We start from the raw sequence: 18,259 nt of genomic DNA, 5'->3' as shown, positions 1-18,259 counted from the left end.
TTTTTTTTTTTTAAAATTCCTTTTTAATGAGAGCAAGGTACACAGATCCACAGGTTTATTTATGGTTTCCTTGAGACAGAAGTGGCCATTGCTCTCAGGCCAAAGTATCTTCTATTCATTTTCTTTTCTTTTTCTTTTTTTTTTTTTTTTTTTTTTTTTTTTTTTTTTTTTTTTGAGAATAGTTAATGTCTTCCTGGGAGTTGGCTGGGCTCTCAAGCATAAAGGTGTTGCAGGAGTGCAAAGTCCAGTGCACTTACTTCTATGTCTAATGTAATGGAAAGTGGGCAGAGGGGTGGGGGTGTTTCTGGGGACCTTGTGAGTCATGTGGCTACTCAGGTCAGTTACCACCCTTAGATATGCTGCTGTCATGATTGCCACTGGCTACCTGGGACTTTATAGCCTTGGATGTACCTGATGTGACCCTGGAGATACTGCGATCAGATCAGTAGCGTGGTTGGTGCTCATGGGCACATTGCTCTTCTTTGCCACATTTAACCCCGGTAGCCTTTGGCCTCTCTACTCAGTGCTCTTCTGTGGTCCAAATTTGGGAGGAGGGAGGGGAGCTGCAGCAGGCCTTTTCTATGCTACCCTTCCCCAGAGCCAGGAAGGACAAACACCTGCTGCGGTGGCTCTGTGTGGAGAGTGTCAGTCCACAGGATGGGTTGAATCTGCATCAGCCCTTCTCTAGTCCAGGGAAGGCAAAAGATGTTTTGTGCTTTCTGTGTGTTCTTGTTGTCCTTACCATTGGTCAGCCCATCTGGTCCCACCTTTGTAATCCCCTCCAGACAGGGTAGATGTGCATATGAGCATAGCTGTGCGTTTCTGGTATAGAGAACTGGAGCTGTAGAGTACAGCATTCTCCCTCTATAATGCTGGGCTTACTCAGATCCTTTCAGAATATGCTCAGTGGCCACTTGGCTACTGTTAGTCACCTGGTGCTGTGCTATAAGCATCCTCACAGCTGGGCGGCTTAAGGTGACAGTGACCATACATTTGTGGTCCTCCTGCGTCTGTGGGTCAGGCTTGTGCAGTGAGTGGCATAACTAGGAACTTCTGTCTTGGATTGAACACTGTACAGCTCTGAAGCCGTCTGGAGGCTCTCCTACCTCTGTGACAGAATCTCCCCTGCCCACCAGACGCCAGCTTTTCAGTTCCCAGGGCAGAGAGCATGCTGGCTGTACTAGCATTTCAGCTGCCTGTGCAACAGAGCAGTTCAGTCAGGCTGGGCGGATGGGAGCCGGCTGTCTCCTTCCGAGCTGCTGTAATGAAGATATAATGAAATCTACTTCTTACGGTTTGGGTGGCTGCAGTCCAAGATCAAAGACAGATTTGCTCAGCAATGGCTTATGCCCCCTCCCCCCCACACCTTTATTTCCCTCTTAAGTAGATTGAAGGTAGATTTATTAAGGACAGTGAAGAAAAGGAGGCTCCAGGGGAGTAAAAGTCTTCTGGTTTCTTCTTGCTGTGTGCCTACATGGTGAAGGAGCAGGCAGCTCTGTGGGTTCCTCTTGTGGGCGCCCTGATCTTTACAAGGGCTCTATCCCCTGTCCTCACTGTTTCCTGAATGTCTTACCTCTATGTGAAGGCTGCATTCAGCATGTGAATGTGGGCAACAGACATTTGATTGTAGCAGACCCTTCTGCTGGGTGGGGTGTGGGGTGTCTTTTCCCGCATACTGTGGTCTGAGATACTGACGGAGGGTAGCATGCTCTCTGGCACGGTCAGGTCTCTGTAAGAAGGTTGCTGACCTCCAGTGTCAGCTAGATGGAGACTGTGTTGAGGTTTCAGGGCTCTGTGAGGAGAACCCCTAGCGGTTTTGTTTTCTCGTGTCCTCTATGGAAAGGGGAGCTTATGTTCTCTTTGTGATGTTGACACCCACATGTTGTGAAAGAGTTGCCTCTGTCCATAATGCACTGGGGCAAGTTGTGGTGGACCTCAGCTGGCCCAGGAGTCTTCTGCTGATCTCAGACCCTACTTGAACAGGGGCTGAGGAGAAAGCTGTGTATTTACTGCTGGCTCTGGAAGATAGATCTGTCAGAAGCATTGTCGTGAAATTGTACCTGAAAACCAGTGGTTCTTAGCTGAGGGCAATTTTGCAATCTAGAGATAATTTTGTCATATTGGGACGTGTGACTGGTATGTAGTGAGAACGAATCGGGGATGTTGCTGAACACATTGTCATGAAGGATGACCCCCTTCTGGGAGCTGTCCAGGGACCATGTGGGTCACAGGTGTGCATCCAGAGTCCTGCCAGATATCAGGGTGGGTGGTCAGGGACTTAGCAGGCCGAGTCTTAGGTTTCCATCCAGGTTTGATGGAACCTAAGAGACAAAAGCACCAGGGCATCAGCAAGGGGTTTACTTGGGATTTGGGGAATACAATCACTCTGGTTTGCGGGCATGGCTGGAGTAGTGTGTGGCACACTAAGTTTGGCAGTCCTCTGTGGCTTCATGTCTCTTTCTTTCCCATGTCTTGGTCCATTGCTTCCTGATTACTTTTGAGCTTGATGACCCCAAACTGAGACTTGTGGAGAAAGTCTGCCCGTTGACTACATATCTGACCCTCGAGGGTTCTGCTGGACATTCCTGTCCAGTGAGCTCTCTGGAGTCCGCTGCAGGAGGCAAGGGCTGAGTTGAAGATAGGGATCCTATTGGGGTCAGATGGAGGCTGAACAGGCCACCTAAGTCTCTAGGGTGTCTGCCTGCAGTGATGCAGCATCCGGAGTTGGGATGGTGGGTTCCCCTCAAGGCAGGAGGAGCATAGCTGAGGAACTTCTTAGAGCCTGCCCGTGCCAACTGTGTTTTCCTCAGGGAGGTGATCTCTACTGTGGTGGATGTCAAACTGGTTTCTGTGAGTGGTAGCACAACAGAACTTAGAAACACAAGCATAGCACAGTTGTGTTCCCAAGTGGTAGACTTGAGTTCCATTGAAGTGGACACTTTAAAGGGCAAGGAAAGAGGTGATTCTGTCTGTGTCACAGTAATCCATAGTCTTTTCTGCCAGAAACAGCAAATGCTGCTATCCCAGTGTGCTCTGCCTTACGCTGTTTTGGTGGTCAGTGGGTAGTTGGGGAGGACACTTGCCAAGAAGTAGCATGCTGACTTTGAAGAGCGGCTCTCCTGTAGAACTCCACAAGGCTTGTCTGGGGAATTGGCCAATATAGTCAGTTGGTGCCGGAGAATGGCAAAAGGAGATAATGCCGTGTGCCTGCTTGTCTAGCATGGGGAAGAGTCTGTCCTACTTGATCAGACCCAGCTGGTGATGATCCATTGCGGAAGAGACAGGAGCAGTGGTGTGTTGTGGCTCTACCAGGAACCCTACCCCCTCCTAAGCCCATGGAGCTGAGGGAGTCTGGGAAAGGAACATTGCTCTGAGCTATAATTGCTAAAACTGGGACTCGGGATCACTAGACCTGTTCCAAATCTCCAGGCTGTACCTACCTGGCCTGATCTGGTATTCCGTATCCTTTACTCACTGGCCCTGGGGCTTGACCTTTGCTTCATTGGCCTCCTGGTCTGGCCCACCTGGTGTTGTTAGCATGGCTCTGTTTAACCTGTCTAATGCATACAGCTTTGGCGTTCAGTGTCTTATCCCACGATTTCCCTGGGGTTTCCTGCTGTGCTGTGCTGACAGTTGACCTTCCCCACTCAGACTTAACGTCTTGGTTTACCTACCTTGCCTTACTTCTGGCCTCCCCCACTTGACTCTCTGTGGCCTCAGCCACTTGGACTTTTCTCTGGTTTAATTCATTGACTTTAACTAGCTTAGCCTGTCCTCTGGGTATTTCTTTCCTGGCTCTTGTGGATTTATAAATAAAGCTTCATTCTCCTGTCATCATAGCCCTCAGGTCTCACCCATCCTGCTGTAACTTCTTCAGGCTCATCAGTGAGTTTTAACCTACTAGCCTTCCCTTTGCCTATTGGCTTAGGGAAACCTTAGCTACCTGCTGTTTCTAATTTCTTGGCCTTCCACTGGCCTTCCCAACTTGGTCCTCCCAATTTGGTCCTCCTCCCTAAAGTAGTTTTTAACTGTTTGCTTATTCATTTTGGTGGTGCTGGATTTAGAGCCTGTACCTTGAACAAGCCTGGAAGCAGCTCCTCCACTCTTAACCTAACACTCCAGCCGAGGCCTATTAGCTTTAGATTGCTAGCTGTTTCGCCCGGCCTGCATACCCACTGGGCTCATGTAGGCACCTACTTGCACTCCTGTTAAATTCTTGCATTGAGTCGTTCACTGTACCTCTGCTTTAGTCACCTGATCTCAGTGCCTTAGATTTACCTGGTGTTATCTTAATTCCTAGCTTTAAACTTGGGCTTTAAATACCTGGATTTTAGACCTTTAACTTCACTAACCTGGCTTAAGCCTGTTGCTCTTACCTACCTGGCCTTATTTGAATCCCTCCTTATTCATTCTTAATATCCTGGTGCACCTGTCTGTGCTCCTGTGTTACCACGTGATTTTATTCAGCCAGCTTTCTTTTCACCTTAGTTGGGTAGCTCCGTGGCCTGGCCTGTGTGTGGCCCTGTCACTGTCTCCAGGGGCTTACGTTACGTAGGAGACTGGGATCCTGCTGAGCTTCTCTTGGCCACTGTCCTCTCTCTCACTTTTGTTACCACTTTTTCTTCTGTGGAAGAGTGTTTGGATGGACATTCAGTGGGCTCCATTGCTGCCTCCTGTCCTCTGCCTTAGGCCAGTGGCCACGGACAGTTGACTTTGTTGTAAATGAGGCTTACCCCTGGGAGGGGCCTAGCCATGGTGTCCCTTCCAGGCTTGACCTTTTGTTTGGAAGGCGGGAATAAAGTTTTCCAGTTTCCTGGAGGAGGATGAGAATGAGTCTGGTAAGATTCCTTCCTCGTGTTCCAGCTGACTATCAGATGCTGTTGTCTCTCACGTATCACCTGGTGACCATTTCCCTCTGCCATCAGAGTCCTGGCTTTTTATGACTGGATTTGCAGGTCATACTCTTCCAACTATGGTGGCCACTGGAAGCATTGTAGCACTGGCGCTCCCTCCACTGCCACCATGCCATTCTGCACAGCAGTAACTGCTCTGCTTGTATGTTTAATTTAGGTCTGGTGTGTTTAAAGACTTTGGCTGTGTGGCTCTTGAGATGTTGTATTTACTGTTGTTGTTGTTACTCTCTGCAGGCCAGTCTAATTGAAGCCAACGGAGAACTAAAGGTCTTTATAGACCAGAATCTTAGTCCTGGGAAAGGTAAGGGAGCCTGTTCTGGAAATGTAAGTCTGCTGATGATTATGTGGTATGTCAACGCCTTGCTGACTGCAGGGCCCACTGCAGCGCTTTGAGATGTCAGGAAATGCAGGAAAGGGTGAAGAGGGGACTCAGCATGTGTGTTCTGTGCCCAGAGATGGGTGCCTCACCCCATGAGTCCCAGGGCTCCCATGTGGAGTGCGTGTCTTCTCAGGCTTGTGCTGTGTGTTATTGATTCCTACAGGGTACCTGGTGCAGTAGGAGTTGTGGGTGCTAGATGGAAGGCTGGCCCTACCTTCTCAACACCCCATAGTGTGTTTTAGCCTTGGTGTCTGTAACAGCAAACAGCTGCCAGTATCCTGCTCACCCCCCTGGGTTGTGGTGTGTGTATGTGTGGTGTTGCCGCTTTGTCCAGTCCCTGTGGCACCTCATCCCCTTAGCACCAAGCTGTTTCTGCAAAGCACTGTGGCCTTGTGCTATGGCTCTGCTAAAGACCAAACTTGTGGAAAGGTCCTGTTGTTCCCCAGAACATTTCTTTTGGGCCAGGCGAGGGCCTTATGGACGTACAGCCTGTGTGGTAGATGAATCGTGGCCTGTCAGCGTTCTGTGTTCTGTTAGGAGTTCCTTTCTGATTTCTCTTTGCAAATGTAAAAGTAGCTATTTTCTTCTTAATAGTGAAATTCAGGAAAGTGACTCCTGCATGCAGAAGAGGCTCTAAGGTTTTAAGAACTGTGATCTGGCCCTTATTTGGCCTTCTCTGTGTTTGTGCAGTCATGCTATTTGTTTCTGGTGGTTTCCATCCTATATGTATTGGAGCTCAGGGATTATCTGTCTCCAGCCCCCAGGGGCCAGGTTCTGAGCCACTGTTGTGACTTTCCCAAACTTCAGTGTGGGCATAGAAGTGAGATTTGACCTCAGTCTTCAACACCACCTCCCATCTTTGGTACTTGTGTGGTCCCCACTCCTTATGTGGGACACACTGGACCATCAGTTATGAGGGTTGTACAGGGCCTGTGTGTCTACTGAGACTGGTTCCTTGTTGGTTTAATAGGGACGGGCAGTCTCTGGTGCAGATGTTTAGTAGGGACAGGCAATCTCTGCAGATGTTTAGTAGGGATGGGGCAGTTGCTGCAGATGATAAGTAGGGACAGGACAGTCTCTGGTGCAGATGTGGGTGCTGTCTGTCTTTGTGGTTGGCACATTCTGTGTGTATAAGAAAGGAACTTCAGTATCACTAACAGGACAGTAGGGTTTTGGTGGGAGTTTCAGGCATAACGTTTCCTATCCAAGTGATAGAGGCGAAGAAACTGGAGGTGAGCCACCTCTTTTTCCTGGAATGATGCTCCCTCCTCTGGTGTTTGCTTTGAACTCTGCTGTGGTCTGCCAAGTCATGCTTTTCATACGTGTGTGTGGTTAGATGCACACAGGTCTGACCTTGAGCTAAAGTTAACCTGTAGGGAAGGTTAGGATGTAAGATATGTACGCGGTACATGTTTTAAGATGCTGTGCATATCATGGTCAGGCTGTTCACTTCTGTTTCCTTGTACCCCTGGCTTTTGTTGTCACCTGTGACAAACAAGTTCTGCACCTGCACAAGCTTCGGGGCAGGTTGGTGCTGCTTACTGATTGACTGGCACCTATGCGTTGGTAGTCAGTTCTTAGGGGTCCTGTCACTTCACAAGCAGTGGCTTGAACTTGTGTGACAGATGCTGTACATGGATGCTGTTTTGGAGTTCTGATGTCTGGAAAATGCACAACAGTGTCTCCCTTCTCTAGACCTTCTTCACTCCCCAAAGGGTGAGCATTCTAGACAATCTGCCCAGGTAGAACTGCCTGTCTGTGGGATATGCAAGCCTCGTTCCTGACAGGTATCCTGGGTGGACATACCCAGAGGAGTGCCGTGAGCCTCAGGAGCCCAGGTACTTTTAGTACGTGTGATTTCTTGGCCCTGTGCTGTCCAGACACCACCCTTTAGCACATGCAGAACCTTGTGTTCCTTTGTTGATGGAGTGGCAGTAGATTTCCACCCAGGTGAAGGCTGAGACAACTGTCTTCACTAGTGAGTCCCTTTGCCTTTGCTTTCCAGCCGAGGGACACTGGTGATGGAGTGTTGTGCTGCTGCCTCCAAACTGCTCATGGAGTTTTCTTAGTTGTTGATGTAAAAAGCCTATTGAATCATTTGTTGTCACTACATTGGGACTAACTGTGTGTGTGTGTTTGTGTGTGTGTGTGTGTGCATGTGTGCACGTGTGTGCATTTTAGAGCTAGGGCCCATGGCGATCATTAGTTCTTCCACTGCACCATGCCCTGGTCTTGGAAACAGCCAGCAGTGCCTGTGTTTGAGAGCAGGACCCAGCCCTCACTTGTAGCCAGAATCATCACAGCATTCTACGCTGGAGGCATCCCTTGAGTCAGATCTTGAAAACAAGCAGGAATTGGCCAGGAGGTGACGAGAAGCTGAGGAGTATGGAGGCCAGACTCGCTCCACATCCTGCCACGTGTTCTCTTATCTGGTCTATAATTAGGTTGGTTCACAGTCTCCTCAGGGCCCTAAGGTATATTCCAATTTACCAGGGAAGCCAGGTACATTCCAATTGACCAGGGAAGTCCCTGAAGAGTTCTATGAATGGTGGCTTGACTGACAGTGGTGTAGCCTGTCTCAGAGAAGGGTCCCTCCCTGGTGAGATGGGATTTCTGCTTTGTTATTGCTTGGTGCTGGTGAGCCTGGGTGGCTGTAATCTGCTGGGTCCTCCCCCTAAACCCATTCATTCATACTCTGGCCTCCTGGCCCTGTGAGGGTCATCTCACCCCAACCCTTTTCTGATGCTGCAGGGGGGCCTATTTCAGTCCCGTCATGCCTGTCCGTGTCCTCCAGAGGAGCAGTGGTGGAAATCTTCATGTGTGCACAGAGAGAGGTCTTGGTTGTGGGGCGGTAGGTCCAAAGGCTGCCTGACAGGTGTGGCCCTAGGGAGATCTTTATTACGGGGAGCATCTGGCTTGCCTATAACCCCTTCACTTGGGTAGATGTGGCCCACCAGCATAGAGACTGTCTGACTTACAAGTATGAGTCTCTACAGAGGCTTCTAGACTGGTGTGCCAGAAAGAAGTGGGTAATTGGGCCTCAGCGGACAGATGTATGGACATGACTTTGGCAGTCTTTGAGACTCAGAGCCCCCATTGCCCCTGAAGCATACATCAAACCCATAACAGTTTGCATTTCCAAACTCAGTTTGGGCAGTGAATGTGACGCCGCAGGCTTTCTGACACAGCTGTCCTGGCTGCCTGTGACGTGTTGTCACTCTGTGGGCTCACTGCTCCTGGAGAGTGACTTTGGAGCTGTTGGGCCCTGGGGCCACCATCTGCTGCATCTTTGCACTTCCTTCCTGCCAGTGCCAGGTGGGTTCCAGCTGCTCACGTCCTTGCTAGCATGTGGTACTGTGTTTTCAGACTTCTCTGCTACTTGCGGCTGTCCTTACCTCTATGACTCTGAATTGCCCACAGGGTTCTGCCCTAAAGACCTGTCAGAAGCTCCTTCCTGAACACTCACTCTGCCCCAGGGTTGGGGCAGAAGCTATTGGACTTCCTTAGGTGTCTGATGCCTCTCTCAGTTTTTCCCAGAGGCACAGTTTTCTCTGCCTAGTAACTGAGGGGTTATATGCTCCCCAGAGAGCCATCAACCTGTCCGTGTGTGCTTAATTGGAAGTGTCCACATGTGCTAAGCTTTGAGACCTTTCCCAATCCTTGTGTGTGTGCTGGGAACATCTTTGGGATGACAGTCACCGTCTCTGCTGGGGTTTCAGTTACTGGACCCTTGGCCGTTGCCACAGTCTTTTGAGAGTGGTGCAGTGCTGGTGACCGCCTTTCACCAGTCACCATTACCCAGGGCTCTGTCTCTTGTTTGCACACTAGTCTGATCCCCTTTCCAGAAGTCATAAGATTTTCAAACCCAGGGTCTTCATAGTAGGAAGTGGCATCTCCAGCTCCTTGCTTTCTGTAGGCTACTGCAGTGTGAGCAGCCTGGCTTCCTGCCTCTTTCTCTGGGTACTCCAGATGTGGCCTGTGCGCTCTAGCTGATGGGGCTCGCTTTGCTCCACAGTGTGTCTGCATTTCCTTTCTGCTTCAGGGTTGTATCATTGACCTCAGAATGTGACTTGAGGGTGAGAAGAAATTTTAATGTGTGTATGTGCTAGAGCCTCATGTGCTCTGCGTGTTCTTGGGTGTGTGTTAGCTAGCACGGTGAACTGCACCCCAACATAGGATCAGATATTTTTGCCTGGCCTTGTGTGTGGCAGTTAGACAGAGATATGTCCAGGTGGAGGGGCACAGGATTTAATGAGCCCCCTTTTATAGCTCACCCCCTGACATCAGGAGAGGCCTCACGTTTTGTGCTCTTGTCCCTTTGTTTTTAACTTCATTTTCCATTTTTAGTACCACGGTGACACATATGAAGATGAAAGCCTTATGTGAGGAAAGGGATGGTGACCTTGGTGACGTGCTGCTCCAGAAGCCAGACCAGACCCTGTGGGGTCTCCTGGAGGGGTAGTGCCCCCTATTCTCTGTGCCTAAGTGATGCAGTGTGGTGTGATTGATGATGGAGGGTCTTGTGGTCACATCACCTAAACTAAAGCAGGCACTGGCTCAGCGCCCACTTTCCTAAGCCTGAGAGGTGGTGTAGGTGAATAGGAGACTTGTCTGTGTGGGGATGGTGTTCTCTGGAGACTCCTTGAAGGAAGAAAACTGTTAAAGATGTTTCTGCACCCACCAGCAGCCCACTGTGTAGGCGGTCCCTCAGGATTCTGTGGTTCTTACAAGGTCAGCAAATAGTGCTTCCATCACAGTGGGTGAGATAGGTCACTGTGGGTTTTAAAGGAGACATAGATGGTCAGGAGGTATGTGCCGTTCATAACATTGGAGATGCCCACACCCAGTGGGTAACTAGAAAATGTAAGGGTGGACTGGAGAGATGGCTCAGCAGTTGAGAACACTGCTCTCCTAGCACCCACACAACAGCTCCCATTGATCTATAAGTCCAGTTCCAGGGGCTTGGATGCCCTCTTCTGACCTTCTCAGGCACTACATGCATGTAGTGCACAGACATATATGCAAGCAAAATACCTACACTTTAAGACAGAGTTGAAAAGAAACTGTAAAGGTCTTGTTTGAGGAGTGGGACACACTGCTACTGAGCATGCACGCCAGTCCTTTGTGCATGATAGCAAGGCCAGCTTGCTCCCTGGGAAACTGAAAATGGCTGCTGCTACAGGACTAGCAGTTCTGTGGGCTCTTCTCAAGGGAGGTGAGGTCACTGCTGGAAAGACACTCACACAACACAGAAACAACTTGTGTCTCTCAGAGGCCAAGCAGATAAAGAAACCGGGGGAATTATATGTCCTAAGAAAGTAAAGATTTGCCATTTGCCACAGTGGAGGTGAGCAGGGAGGATGTTGCACTAAGGCAGTAACCCAGAAACAGAATATTGCTGTGTGGTCTCACTTACATAGAATTTAAAAATTGAAATAAGCCGGGCGATGGTGGCGCACGCCTTTAATCCCAGCACTCGGGAGGCAGAGGCAGGTGGATCTCTGTGAGTTCAAGACGAGCCTGGTCTACAGAGCTAGTTCCAGGACAGGCTCCAAAGCCACAGAGAAACCCTGTCTCAAAAAACCAAAAAAAAAAAAAAGAAAAAGGTTAAAAATTGAAATAAATGTACAGAGAGAGCATAGCCAATTTCCTGGGGTTGGGTTAGAGGGAGAGGAAGTGAGGATGTTGGTGAAGGAGGGCAGTAGGGTCCCCTCTGTTCTGCAGTGTGAGGCCTCATTTCTTCTGAGGTGTATTAGCTGATCTTTCTTTTATCTTATTTTAATTTTTATTATGTGTATGGGTGTTTTGCCTGTATGTACATCTGTGCACCGTGTGCCTGCCAGGTGCCCAGGGATGCCCAGAGAGGACATCAGACCCTTTGAAACTAGAATTACAGATAGTTGTAAGCCACCATGTGGGTACTGGGAACTGAACCAGGTGCTTTGGAAGAGCAGCCAGTGGGCTTAACCCCTGAGCCCCCTGTCAAGCTTTGTGTTAGCTTAGAATTGGCAGATCAACTATGGGATTTGGTATGTTGACCCCTATTACTGTTGTAACTTTCTACCATTTGAGTTTCTCATGACATCACATGTATTTCTTTTTTTTTAATTTTTTTATTTATTTATTTTTCACATGTATTTCTTAATGTTCATGCGATTAAATATACAAAGTAAGCTGAGTGGTAGAACACTTACTTGGTGTGTCCAAGGCCCTGGAATATATTCCCAGCATTGATTTTTTTTTTTTAAAAAAAAAAAAACTTCATGTGTATGTTTGTTTGCTTGCATGTATGTATGTGTACATGGTGCCTGGTGCTCCTAGAGGCCAGAAGAAACCTTGCATACCCTGGAGCTATAGACAGTTGTGAGCCACACTGGGTACCGGCTACCAGCTCCAGTCCTCTTCATGAGCAGCAAGTGCTCTCATCCACTGAGCCATCTGTCTAACCCCTACTCTTTGTTTCCCCAGACTTACTTTTATTTTCAGTCATGTGTATGTGCACGTGAGTCTTTCTAATCATATGTATGCACATGTATGGGTATGGGTATGTGCACAGTACCCAGCGAACTTCTGCACTGATTTTCCTTGTGACTGTATCAGCTTGCGTCCTCACCATGGTGCTAAGAGTTCTCCTTCCCTTTATCCTCCAGCATTTGTTACTCGATTTCTTGGCGATATCCATTCTGGTGGGTTAGATGGACTCTTGATGTGGTTTTGATTATCATTGTCTTTGGCTAAAGTTGCTGAACAGTTATTATTTATTGTTGTTTTGGTGTTAACTGGCTGTTTGTACTTCTTTTGAAAACAACTCATTTGCTCAGCTATTGATTGGTTTATTTGTTCCTTTGGTGTTTCTTATTTCTTTATATTTTGATGTTAGTCTCCTGTTAGATGAGTGGCTGGTGATTTTTCTCCTATTTTGTAAGCTCTTTTCACTGGTGCTCATTTTGCATTTTATGTAGTCCTGTTTGTCAGTTCTTGGAGTGATTTTCTGTGCAACTGGAGGAGTCCTTTGTAGAAAGTCCTTGCCTGTACCTTTAGCATCAAGAGTTTGTCCTGTCTTCATCTTGCAGTTTCAGAGTTTAGAGTCTCGTGATAAGGTCTTTGATATATTTTGAATGAATTTTTGCACAGGATTATTTAGCTTCATTCTTTTGCATATGGAAATCCAGTTTTTACAGCACCATTTGAAGAGGCTGCTTTTTTCCCAGTGCATGTTTGTCATTTCTGTTGAAACTCAAGTGTCTGTAGCCCCTTGGGTTTGTGTCTACATCTTCTGTTTTAACGCATTGCTCTGTGGGTTGGTTTTGTCACTGTGGCTCTAGTTTGAGATCAGGTATTGCCACACCTCCGGCATTGTTCTTTATGCTTATGGTTACTTTGGCTGTTTGGGGTTTCTTATGCCTCCTAATTTTAGACTGCTTCTTCTAGCCCTGTAAAGAACGTTAGTGCTTTGATGGGGACTGCCTTGAACCCATGCAGTTCTTTGATAATGGGGCCATTTACTTACAGCCATTTCTTGCACTGGGCTTTAGATGGAGTGCTTGCGTGGCATGTGTGAGACTCTGGGTTCAACCCCTAGACATGCACCGAGAGGAGAATAAACAAAACCTGGGAAACTGGGAAACCTCACTTGTTAACCTTTTGGCTAAGGTCTGGTGGGGGCACTCACGTGCCAGTCCTTGTAGGTGTGGTAGGGAAACACCAGGTCTTACATGTTTGTAATTTCCGGCCTTAAATCTGAAGACAGGGAGGGTGCGCTTACCAATTACAAAAATGTGAACGTAATGTTTTAGGATCTTTTTGTGAATTGTGGTAGTTGATACTGTCCATACAGCTATATTTGAAAACACTGAGTTCCTTTGAAAATCTTTATATTATACATTTAGACACTATTTTAGTGGGAGTTAGCTCTAGTTCATGTTCTAATCATTCTCGTAGAGCTGAAACGTCGGCCTTTGGGAATTCTGTGCACCAGTCTTCATGTTAGGAGAACATCTTAGCTGTACCGTTTTATTTCACCACATTAGAGCAGAGAAATGGCCAGTTTACCTCCAAGACATGAGGGTGGGGCAGGGCATGGGCCGTTAGTGACTGGAGCAGCCACTGGGGAACTGCTGTGGTAAGTCCAGTGCCTGCCGTAGAATGAACCCTGCTAATTCCCAGTCCCCAGTACCTTCCTTAGCCAATGCCCCAGAGAGGGAACTGGAGGGTTCAGGTCCAAATCTGGAGCATTTGTGACTGAGCCATAGGTCTGCAGTGTCAAAACTAGGGAGGCTGGCGCTTGATAAAAACACCATCTTCCTGGACTGCCCTTTAACCTCAGCTCAGAGAAGCAATTTAACTCCTCACCTGTGTGCTTGTGTTCCAGGTGTGGTATCTCTTGTAGCTGTCCACCCATCCACAGTGAACACACTCGGAAAGCAGCTTTTGCCAAAAACCTTTGGACAGTCCAATGTCAATATCACACAGCAAGTGGTAAGTGGAAAGACACATGAATGTCGGTTCCTATGGGATGGGCTAGATGCGGGCAGTGTTGCTGTGGCCACGGTTTCCTGAGCAGTGGAGGTTGCTTGAGGAGTGACTCCTTTCTCAAGGGTGCATTCAGATCTGAAAGTGTGCACTGCTTTCTGTTGTACAAACAGCGTTCATTCAGTCTTAGTGTCTTCAGTGTGCCCCTATGTCAGGGAGTATATGAAGCTCCTATACACATGGCAGTGACCATGGTATAGGTGGGCTGACCAAAGCTTGGGCAAGCTTTCTGCTTCATGGCTTCATTTGCCTGAGCTCTGAGCCTAGAGAGTTTGCTGTATGTTATGCCAATTTCTGTGGCCTTCCTCTGTAGCCACTGTGTCTCCTAGCTGCAAAGGGATGGAGGAAGGGTGTGGTTGTGTGGCTATGGCCACAGGAAGGGACCAGCACCATCCCCTCCTTCATTGAGTAATGCATCGAAGATGAGGCGCCCCACAGGGCCATGCAGACTTACCTGTAGCTGGAGCGTCATTGTAGTTTTGCACAGACCCAACAGTGGACAGATTCCTGTCTTTCATCTAAGCACCTACCTTCTTCATGGCTCTGGATTTTCGCCCTAGCCCCTAGGTGTTCTGGCTCCTGAGAAACCTGGGCCTTCATGACATGCATGCCTCTATCCTTGCCTGTGTGCTGCTTTCTCTCAGCATCTTACCCCACCAGACTCTTATCTTCTGGGGAGGGCTGGCACCCTCCTTGGTGGGAATAAGGGGCTTGGTGCTTCCCACAAGTAATCCTGGGGCCTTAGGACTCTGTAACTTAACATTTTTTAAAGTTTATTTATTTGCGTTCTGTTTTGTGTGATTAGGTGAGCACATGTGTAGGTCAGAGGACAACTTGCAGAAGTTTTTTTTTTTTTCCCCACCCCATGGGTTCTGGGAACTGGACTACAAGTGCCTTTATCAACTGATCTATTTCACCAACCCTCCACAGCTTTCCCCAGGTGTCCCCAGCTGTCCTTCTGCTCTCTGGGTTTCCACAGGCATCACCAGGTGTTCCCGGATGTCCCTCAGCCCCAGAGTTCTAGGCAGCTGTTGGGCAGCTGTACAGCATAGTCAGGCTTTCTACAGAGAGCAGTCACACATGGGTGTTCTTGTCATTCCCTGCTTCAGCTTTACTTGGAATGTGCCAGTATTTACACTCACTGGTGTCCTCTATGTGTCTTCAGTGATTTGAGTGTTTGTTATTTTTGTTTTTAATTTTTTTACATTTAAAATTATTCTATGAGTATTTTGGCTACATTGTATATGTGTACCACTTGTGCTTGGTGCCCTTGGAGTTCAGAAGAGAACATCATATCTCCTGGAACTAGAGTTAGCTTGTGAGTCACCATGTGGGTGCTGAGAATCAAACTTGGGTCCTTGGCATGAGTAACACTTGGCTCTTAACCACTGAGCCATCTTTCAAGCCCATCGTTGTTTTTGTTTTGTTTGAGGTGAGATCTCATTATGTACCACGGGCTGGCTTGGAGATCATTTTGTGTAGCCCAGGCTGGTGTCGTGTTCCCGGAGCTTTATCTTCTTCTGCCTCTTCTTCCTTAGTGCCTGGATGAAGCATTGGGGTTGTAAGCGCCATGTATGTGGGGAGAGCCCTGAGTTTTAAGGACTCTGCAACCCTGTGGTATGGATCTGGGTTCTTCTCAGCAATGAGAAGAAAACGTTCTTCCTACTGTGAGCATTGCACGGAGAGTTTGAGCAAGTTATCTTTGCAAAATTTGTGCCCCACTGGGTGGGGAGGAAGTTAATATGAGGTTATTTAAGCTTTATTGATCTTAAAGTCAACATCTGATTGGAATTGAACTTTGTTGGAGGAGTGCAGTGTTTGCTGTTTTATGCTTTGTAATATAGTACTGTGTCAGGGCTCACATGCTGTAGGTAGGTGAGTGTTTGTTCTTTGTAGTGGTGGGGATTGAACCTAGATCTCGTGTGTTTTAAAGTAAGCAGCATATTGCTGAGCTGTATCCTCTCTCTCTTTCTCTCTTCTTTTTCTTTTTTTCTTTTTCTTTCTTTTCTCTTTTGAGACAGGGTTTCTCTCTGTAGCTTTGGAGCCTGTTCTGGAACTAGCTCTTGTAGACCAGTCTGGCCTTGAACTCACAGAGATTTGCCTGCTTCTGCCTTCTGAGTGCTGGGATTAAAGGTGTGTGCGCGCCACCACCACCATGCTGCACACACTTGTATGCAGATATGAAACATGTGCACATCAAGGGGAGTCCTTGCTCCCAGTGTCAGGGTGCAGATAAAATAATGGGACCCACTTCCTTCCCAAATGACTGTGCTCCCTGGGGCTTTATCTGCAGGCCTTTATCTTGCCATACCAGCAGGGAGTTGCTTCTTTACAACCCAGTTTTCTTCTGTTTCTTTTAAGGCCTGGGCATCTGGCTCTCCTCTTGCCTATGCCTCTTTCCTCATCCCACTTGCTGACATTTCCTTGGTCTGCTTCCCATTTTCTCTCTTGCCTCCATGGCCTCCCACTGCTGCAGTTGAACTTATTTCTGCTGCCTCTGATCCCAGCAGCATGTGTACACAGAACCAGAGCCTATTCTAAGCAGTGTGCACACATGTGCAGAGAGCATGGGCACACAGGGCTGACGGAGCATTTGCCAAATATTCTGTGCACAAACTTACGGAGGCTGGAACATGTGTATGCCAAGGGTAGATAGCTCTTCTTTGTGCACAGCCTGGCTTCTTTCTGTTGTCAGATCCACAGAGAAGATGTGTGTACCCGACAGTTGGGGAGCTCACTGTGTGCTGTACCTGGTACATGCAGAGGGCCTCTGGGCAAGCGTGTGTCTGTGTGTCCTGATGGACGTAGATCTCAGTGAGAAGTGAGGCTGCCTATGGCAGGGGCTCCCGACCCTCCTTGGCAAAGCAATTCAAGAACTACTGTGTGGAGGAGTTGAAGCTGGGAACCAGTTTTCTTCAGACCTAGTCATTTGGCAACTTCCTTGTGGGCAGTGGGTAAGCCAGATACAAGTGCCCTCTTGCACAAGCACAGCTGCCAGATGCAGGCAGGTGACCCTTGGCTCTTCTGAGTCTTGCTGTGTGTCTTCCCAGGGGTTGTTGTTCTTCCTGCTGCAGAGTAGACTGAAGTCCCTCCCGGCCGTGAGCTCCAGGACTCTGTACGGCTCTCGTGCTCGTGTGGGATGTGCGAACGTGACCAGCAAGCACTGCCTGTGGCAGCATGAAGCTCTTGTCGTCTGTGAGGATGGGGAGGGTCCCCTAGACCAACCTAAGAGAGCGAGCCAAGATGTACTTCCCTTCCTGTGTGCCCAACATTTCCAGCACAGTGACCTAGTGCTCCCAAAGTGTACCCACACCTTGATTAGGCAAAGGAGGATTATTTGGGATCAGCCCCTGTGGGAGTATCCCCATAGAATTTGGTCACTTTGTAGTTTGGGATTTACCAGAGGTTTTTTGACTTAGAGTTATGTATGTAGCAAGATTTCTGACATATTGAGACATTAGTTGTCTGTATAGGACAGTGTCTGTCTTCAGAAGAAAAGGTTTGTTTGTTAACCGAGGGAACCAAAACAGCAGACCTTGTACCGAAAGACATCAGAGGGAGGCATTGCTGAATCCTCAGCAGGGTGCTGTAAGAGTGGTCGGCACCTCAATCCTGTGGTAGAACTGGTTACCATGACCCCCAAAGCCATCACCCCTGAGCAGGTAGACTGTTGGCTGTGTGTGACCAAGGGAGCCCCCTGTCCCTTTTGAACCCTGGGGTCCCTGAAAAACTGCAGAGAAGTGACATAGGCGGGACAGACAGCCAAGCACCAGTTCAGCCTAGACAGAGGCTGCTGTCACTTAGGGACTGGAGGAGGGACCTGCTGTCTGTCCTTGCAATTTTGTTTGCTTTCATACTTTAGATGACATTTTTATCTTTGTCTATCTCATTAGAAGTAAATAAGCCAGAAATATGTTAATGTTCTATTATTAAACTAGCTATCAGTAAGTTGCCTTCTTGGTATGGGTATTACATGCTCTTGCCATGGGAGACTTGCCTTGTCCACTCCAGAGTCTAATACTCTGGTCTTCTCTGTCTTCTCAAGCTTGCCCACCTGACTGAGGCTTCCTGATGCTTTTGTTAAGTGGAAAGTTGTCTGAGCTCATGGGCATAGTTTGTATGCAGAGCAGCTGTAGCCATAGTGGTCAGTACTTCCCGTGTTGCTGCCATGGGACATTTGCTTCTCTGCGGTCTTCTCACCACAGCTGGTGAGGTGCTGCAGTGACTACCTACGTAAACAGGTGACAGAAATGGCACTGCCATGATGTGAGGGGAGGGGTCTGATTGTTCTGAATTCTCTTTTGACTGTAGGTGATTGGCACGCCTCAGAGACCTGCAGCATCAAACACTATTGTGGTAGGAAGCCCACACACTCCCAACACTCACTTTGTGTCTCAGAACCAGCCGTCTGACTCCTCACCTTGGTCTGCTGGGT

The 18,259-nt window shown here is 48.2% G+C and overlaps 1 protein-coding gene across 3 annotated transcripts in view; it reads left to right on the top strand.

Annotated features, from left to right (window-relative positions):
• Tfdp1 (transcription factor Dp-1) overlaps nt 1-18,259 on the top strand; it is a 43,160-nt gene that overhangs the window by 14,650 nt on the left and 10,251 nt on the right. For 2 of the 3 annotated variants that reach the window (XM_026788800.1, XM_026788799.1), the window contains exons 3-5: nt 5,148-5,214; nt 13,664-13,770; nt 18,136-18,257. In XM_026788800.1, coding sequence (XP_026644601.1) covers nt 5,148-5,214; nt 13,664-13,770; nt 18,136-18,257 — 296 coding nt within the window. The remainder of the gene's footprint in view (nt 1-5,147; nt 5,215-13,663; nt 13,771-18,135; nt 18,258-18,259) is intronic. The other variant, XM_026788801.1, reaches the window with a different exon arrangement.

The sequence above is a fragment of the Microtus ochrogaster genome, unplaced genomic scaffold (assembly GCF_000317375.1).
Source record: "Microtus ochrogaster isolate Prairie Vole_2 unplaced genomic scaffold, MicOch1.0 UNK7, whole genome shotgun sequence".
Taxonomy (NCBI): Eukaryota; Metazoa; Chordata; class Mammalia; order Rodentia; family Cricetidae; genus Microtus; species Microtus ochrogaster.
The sequence above is the reverse complement of the archived record's forward strand: the minus strand, read 5'-3'. Positions and strand labels throughout refer to the sequence as shown.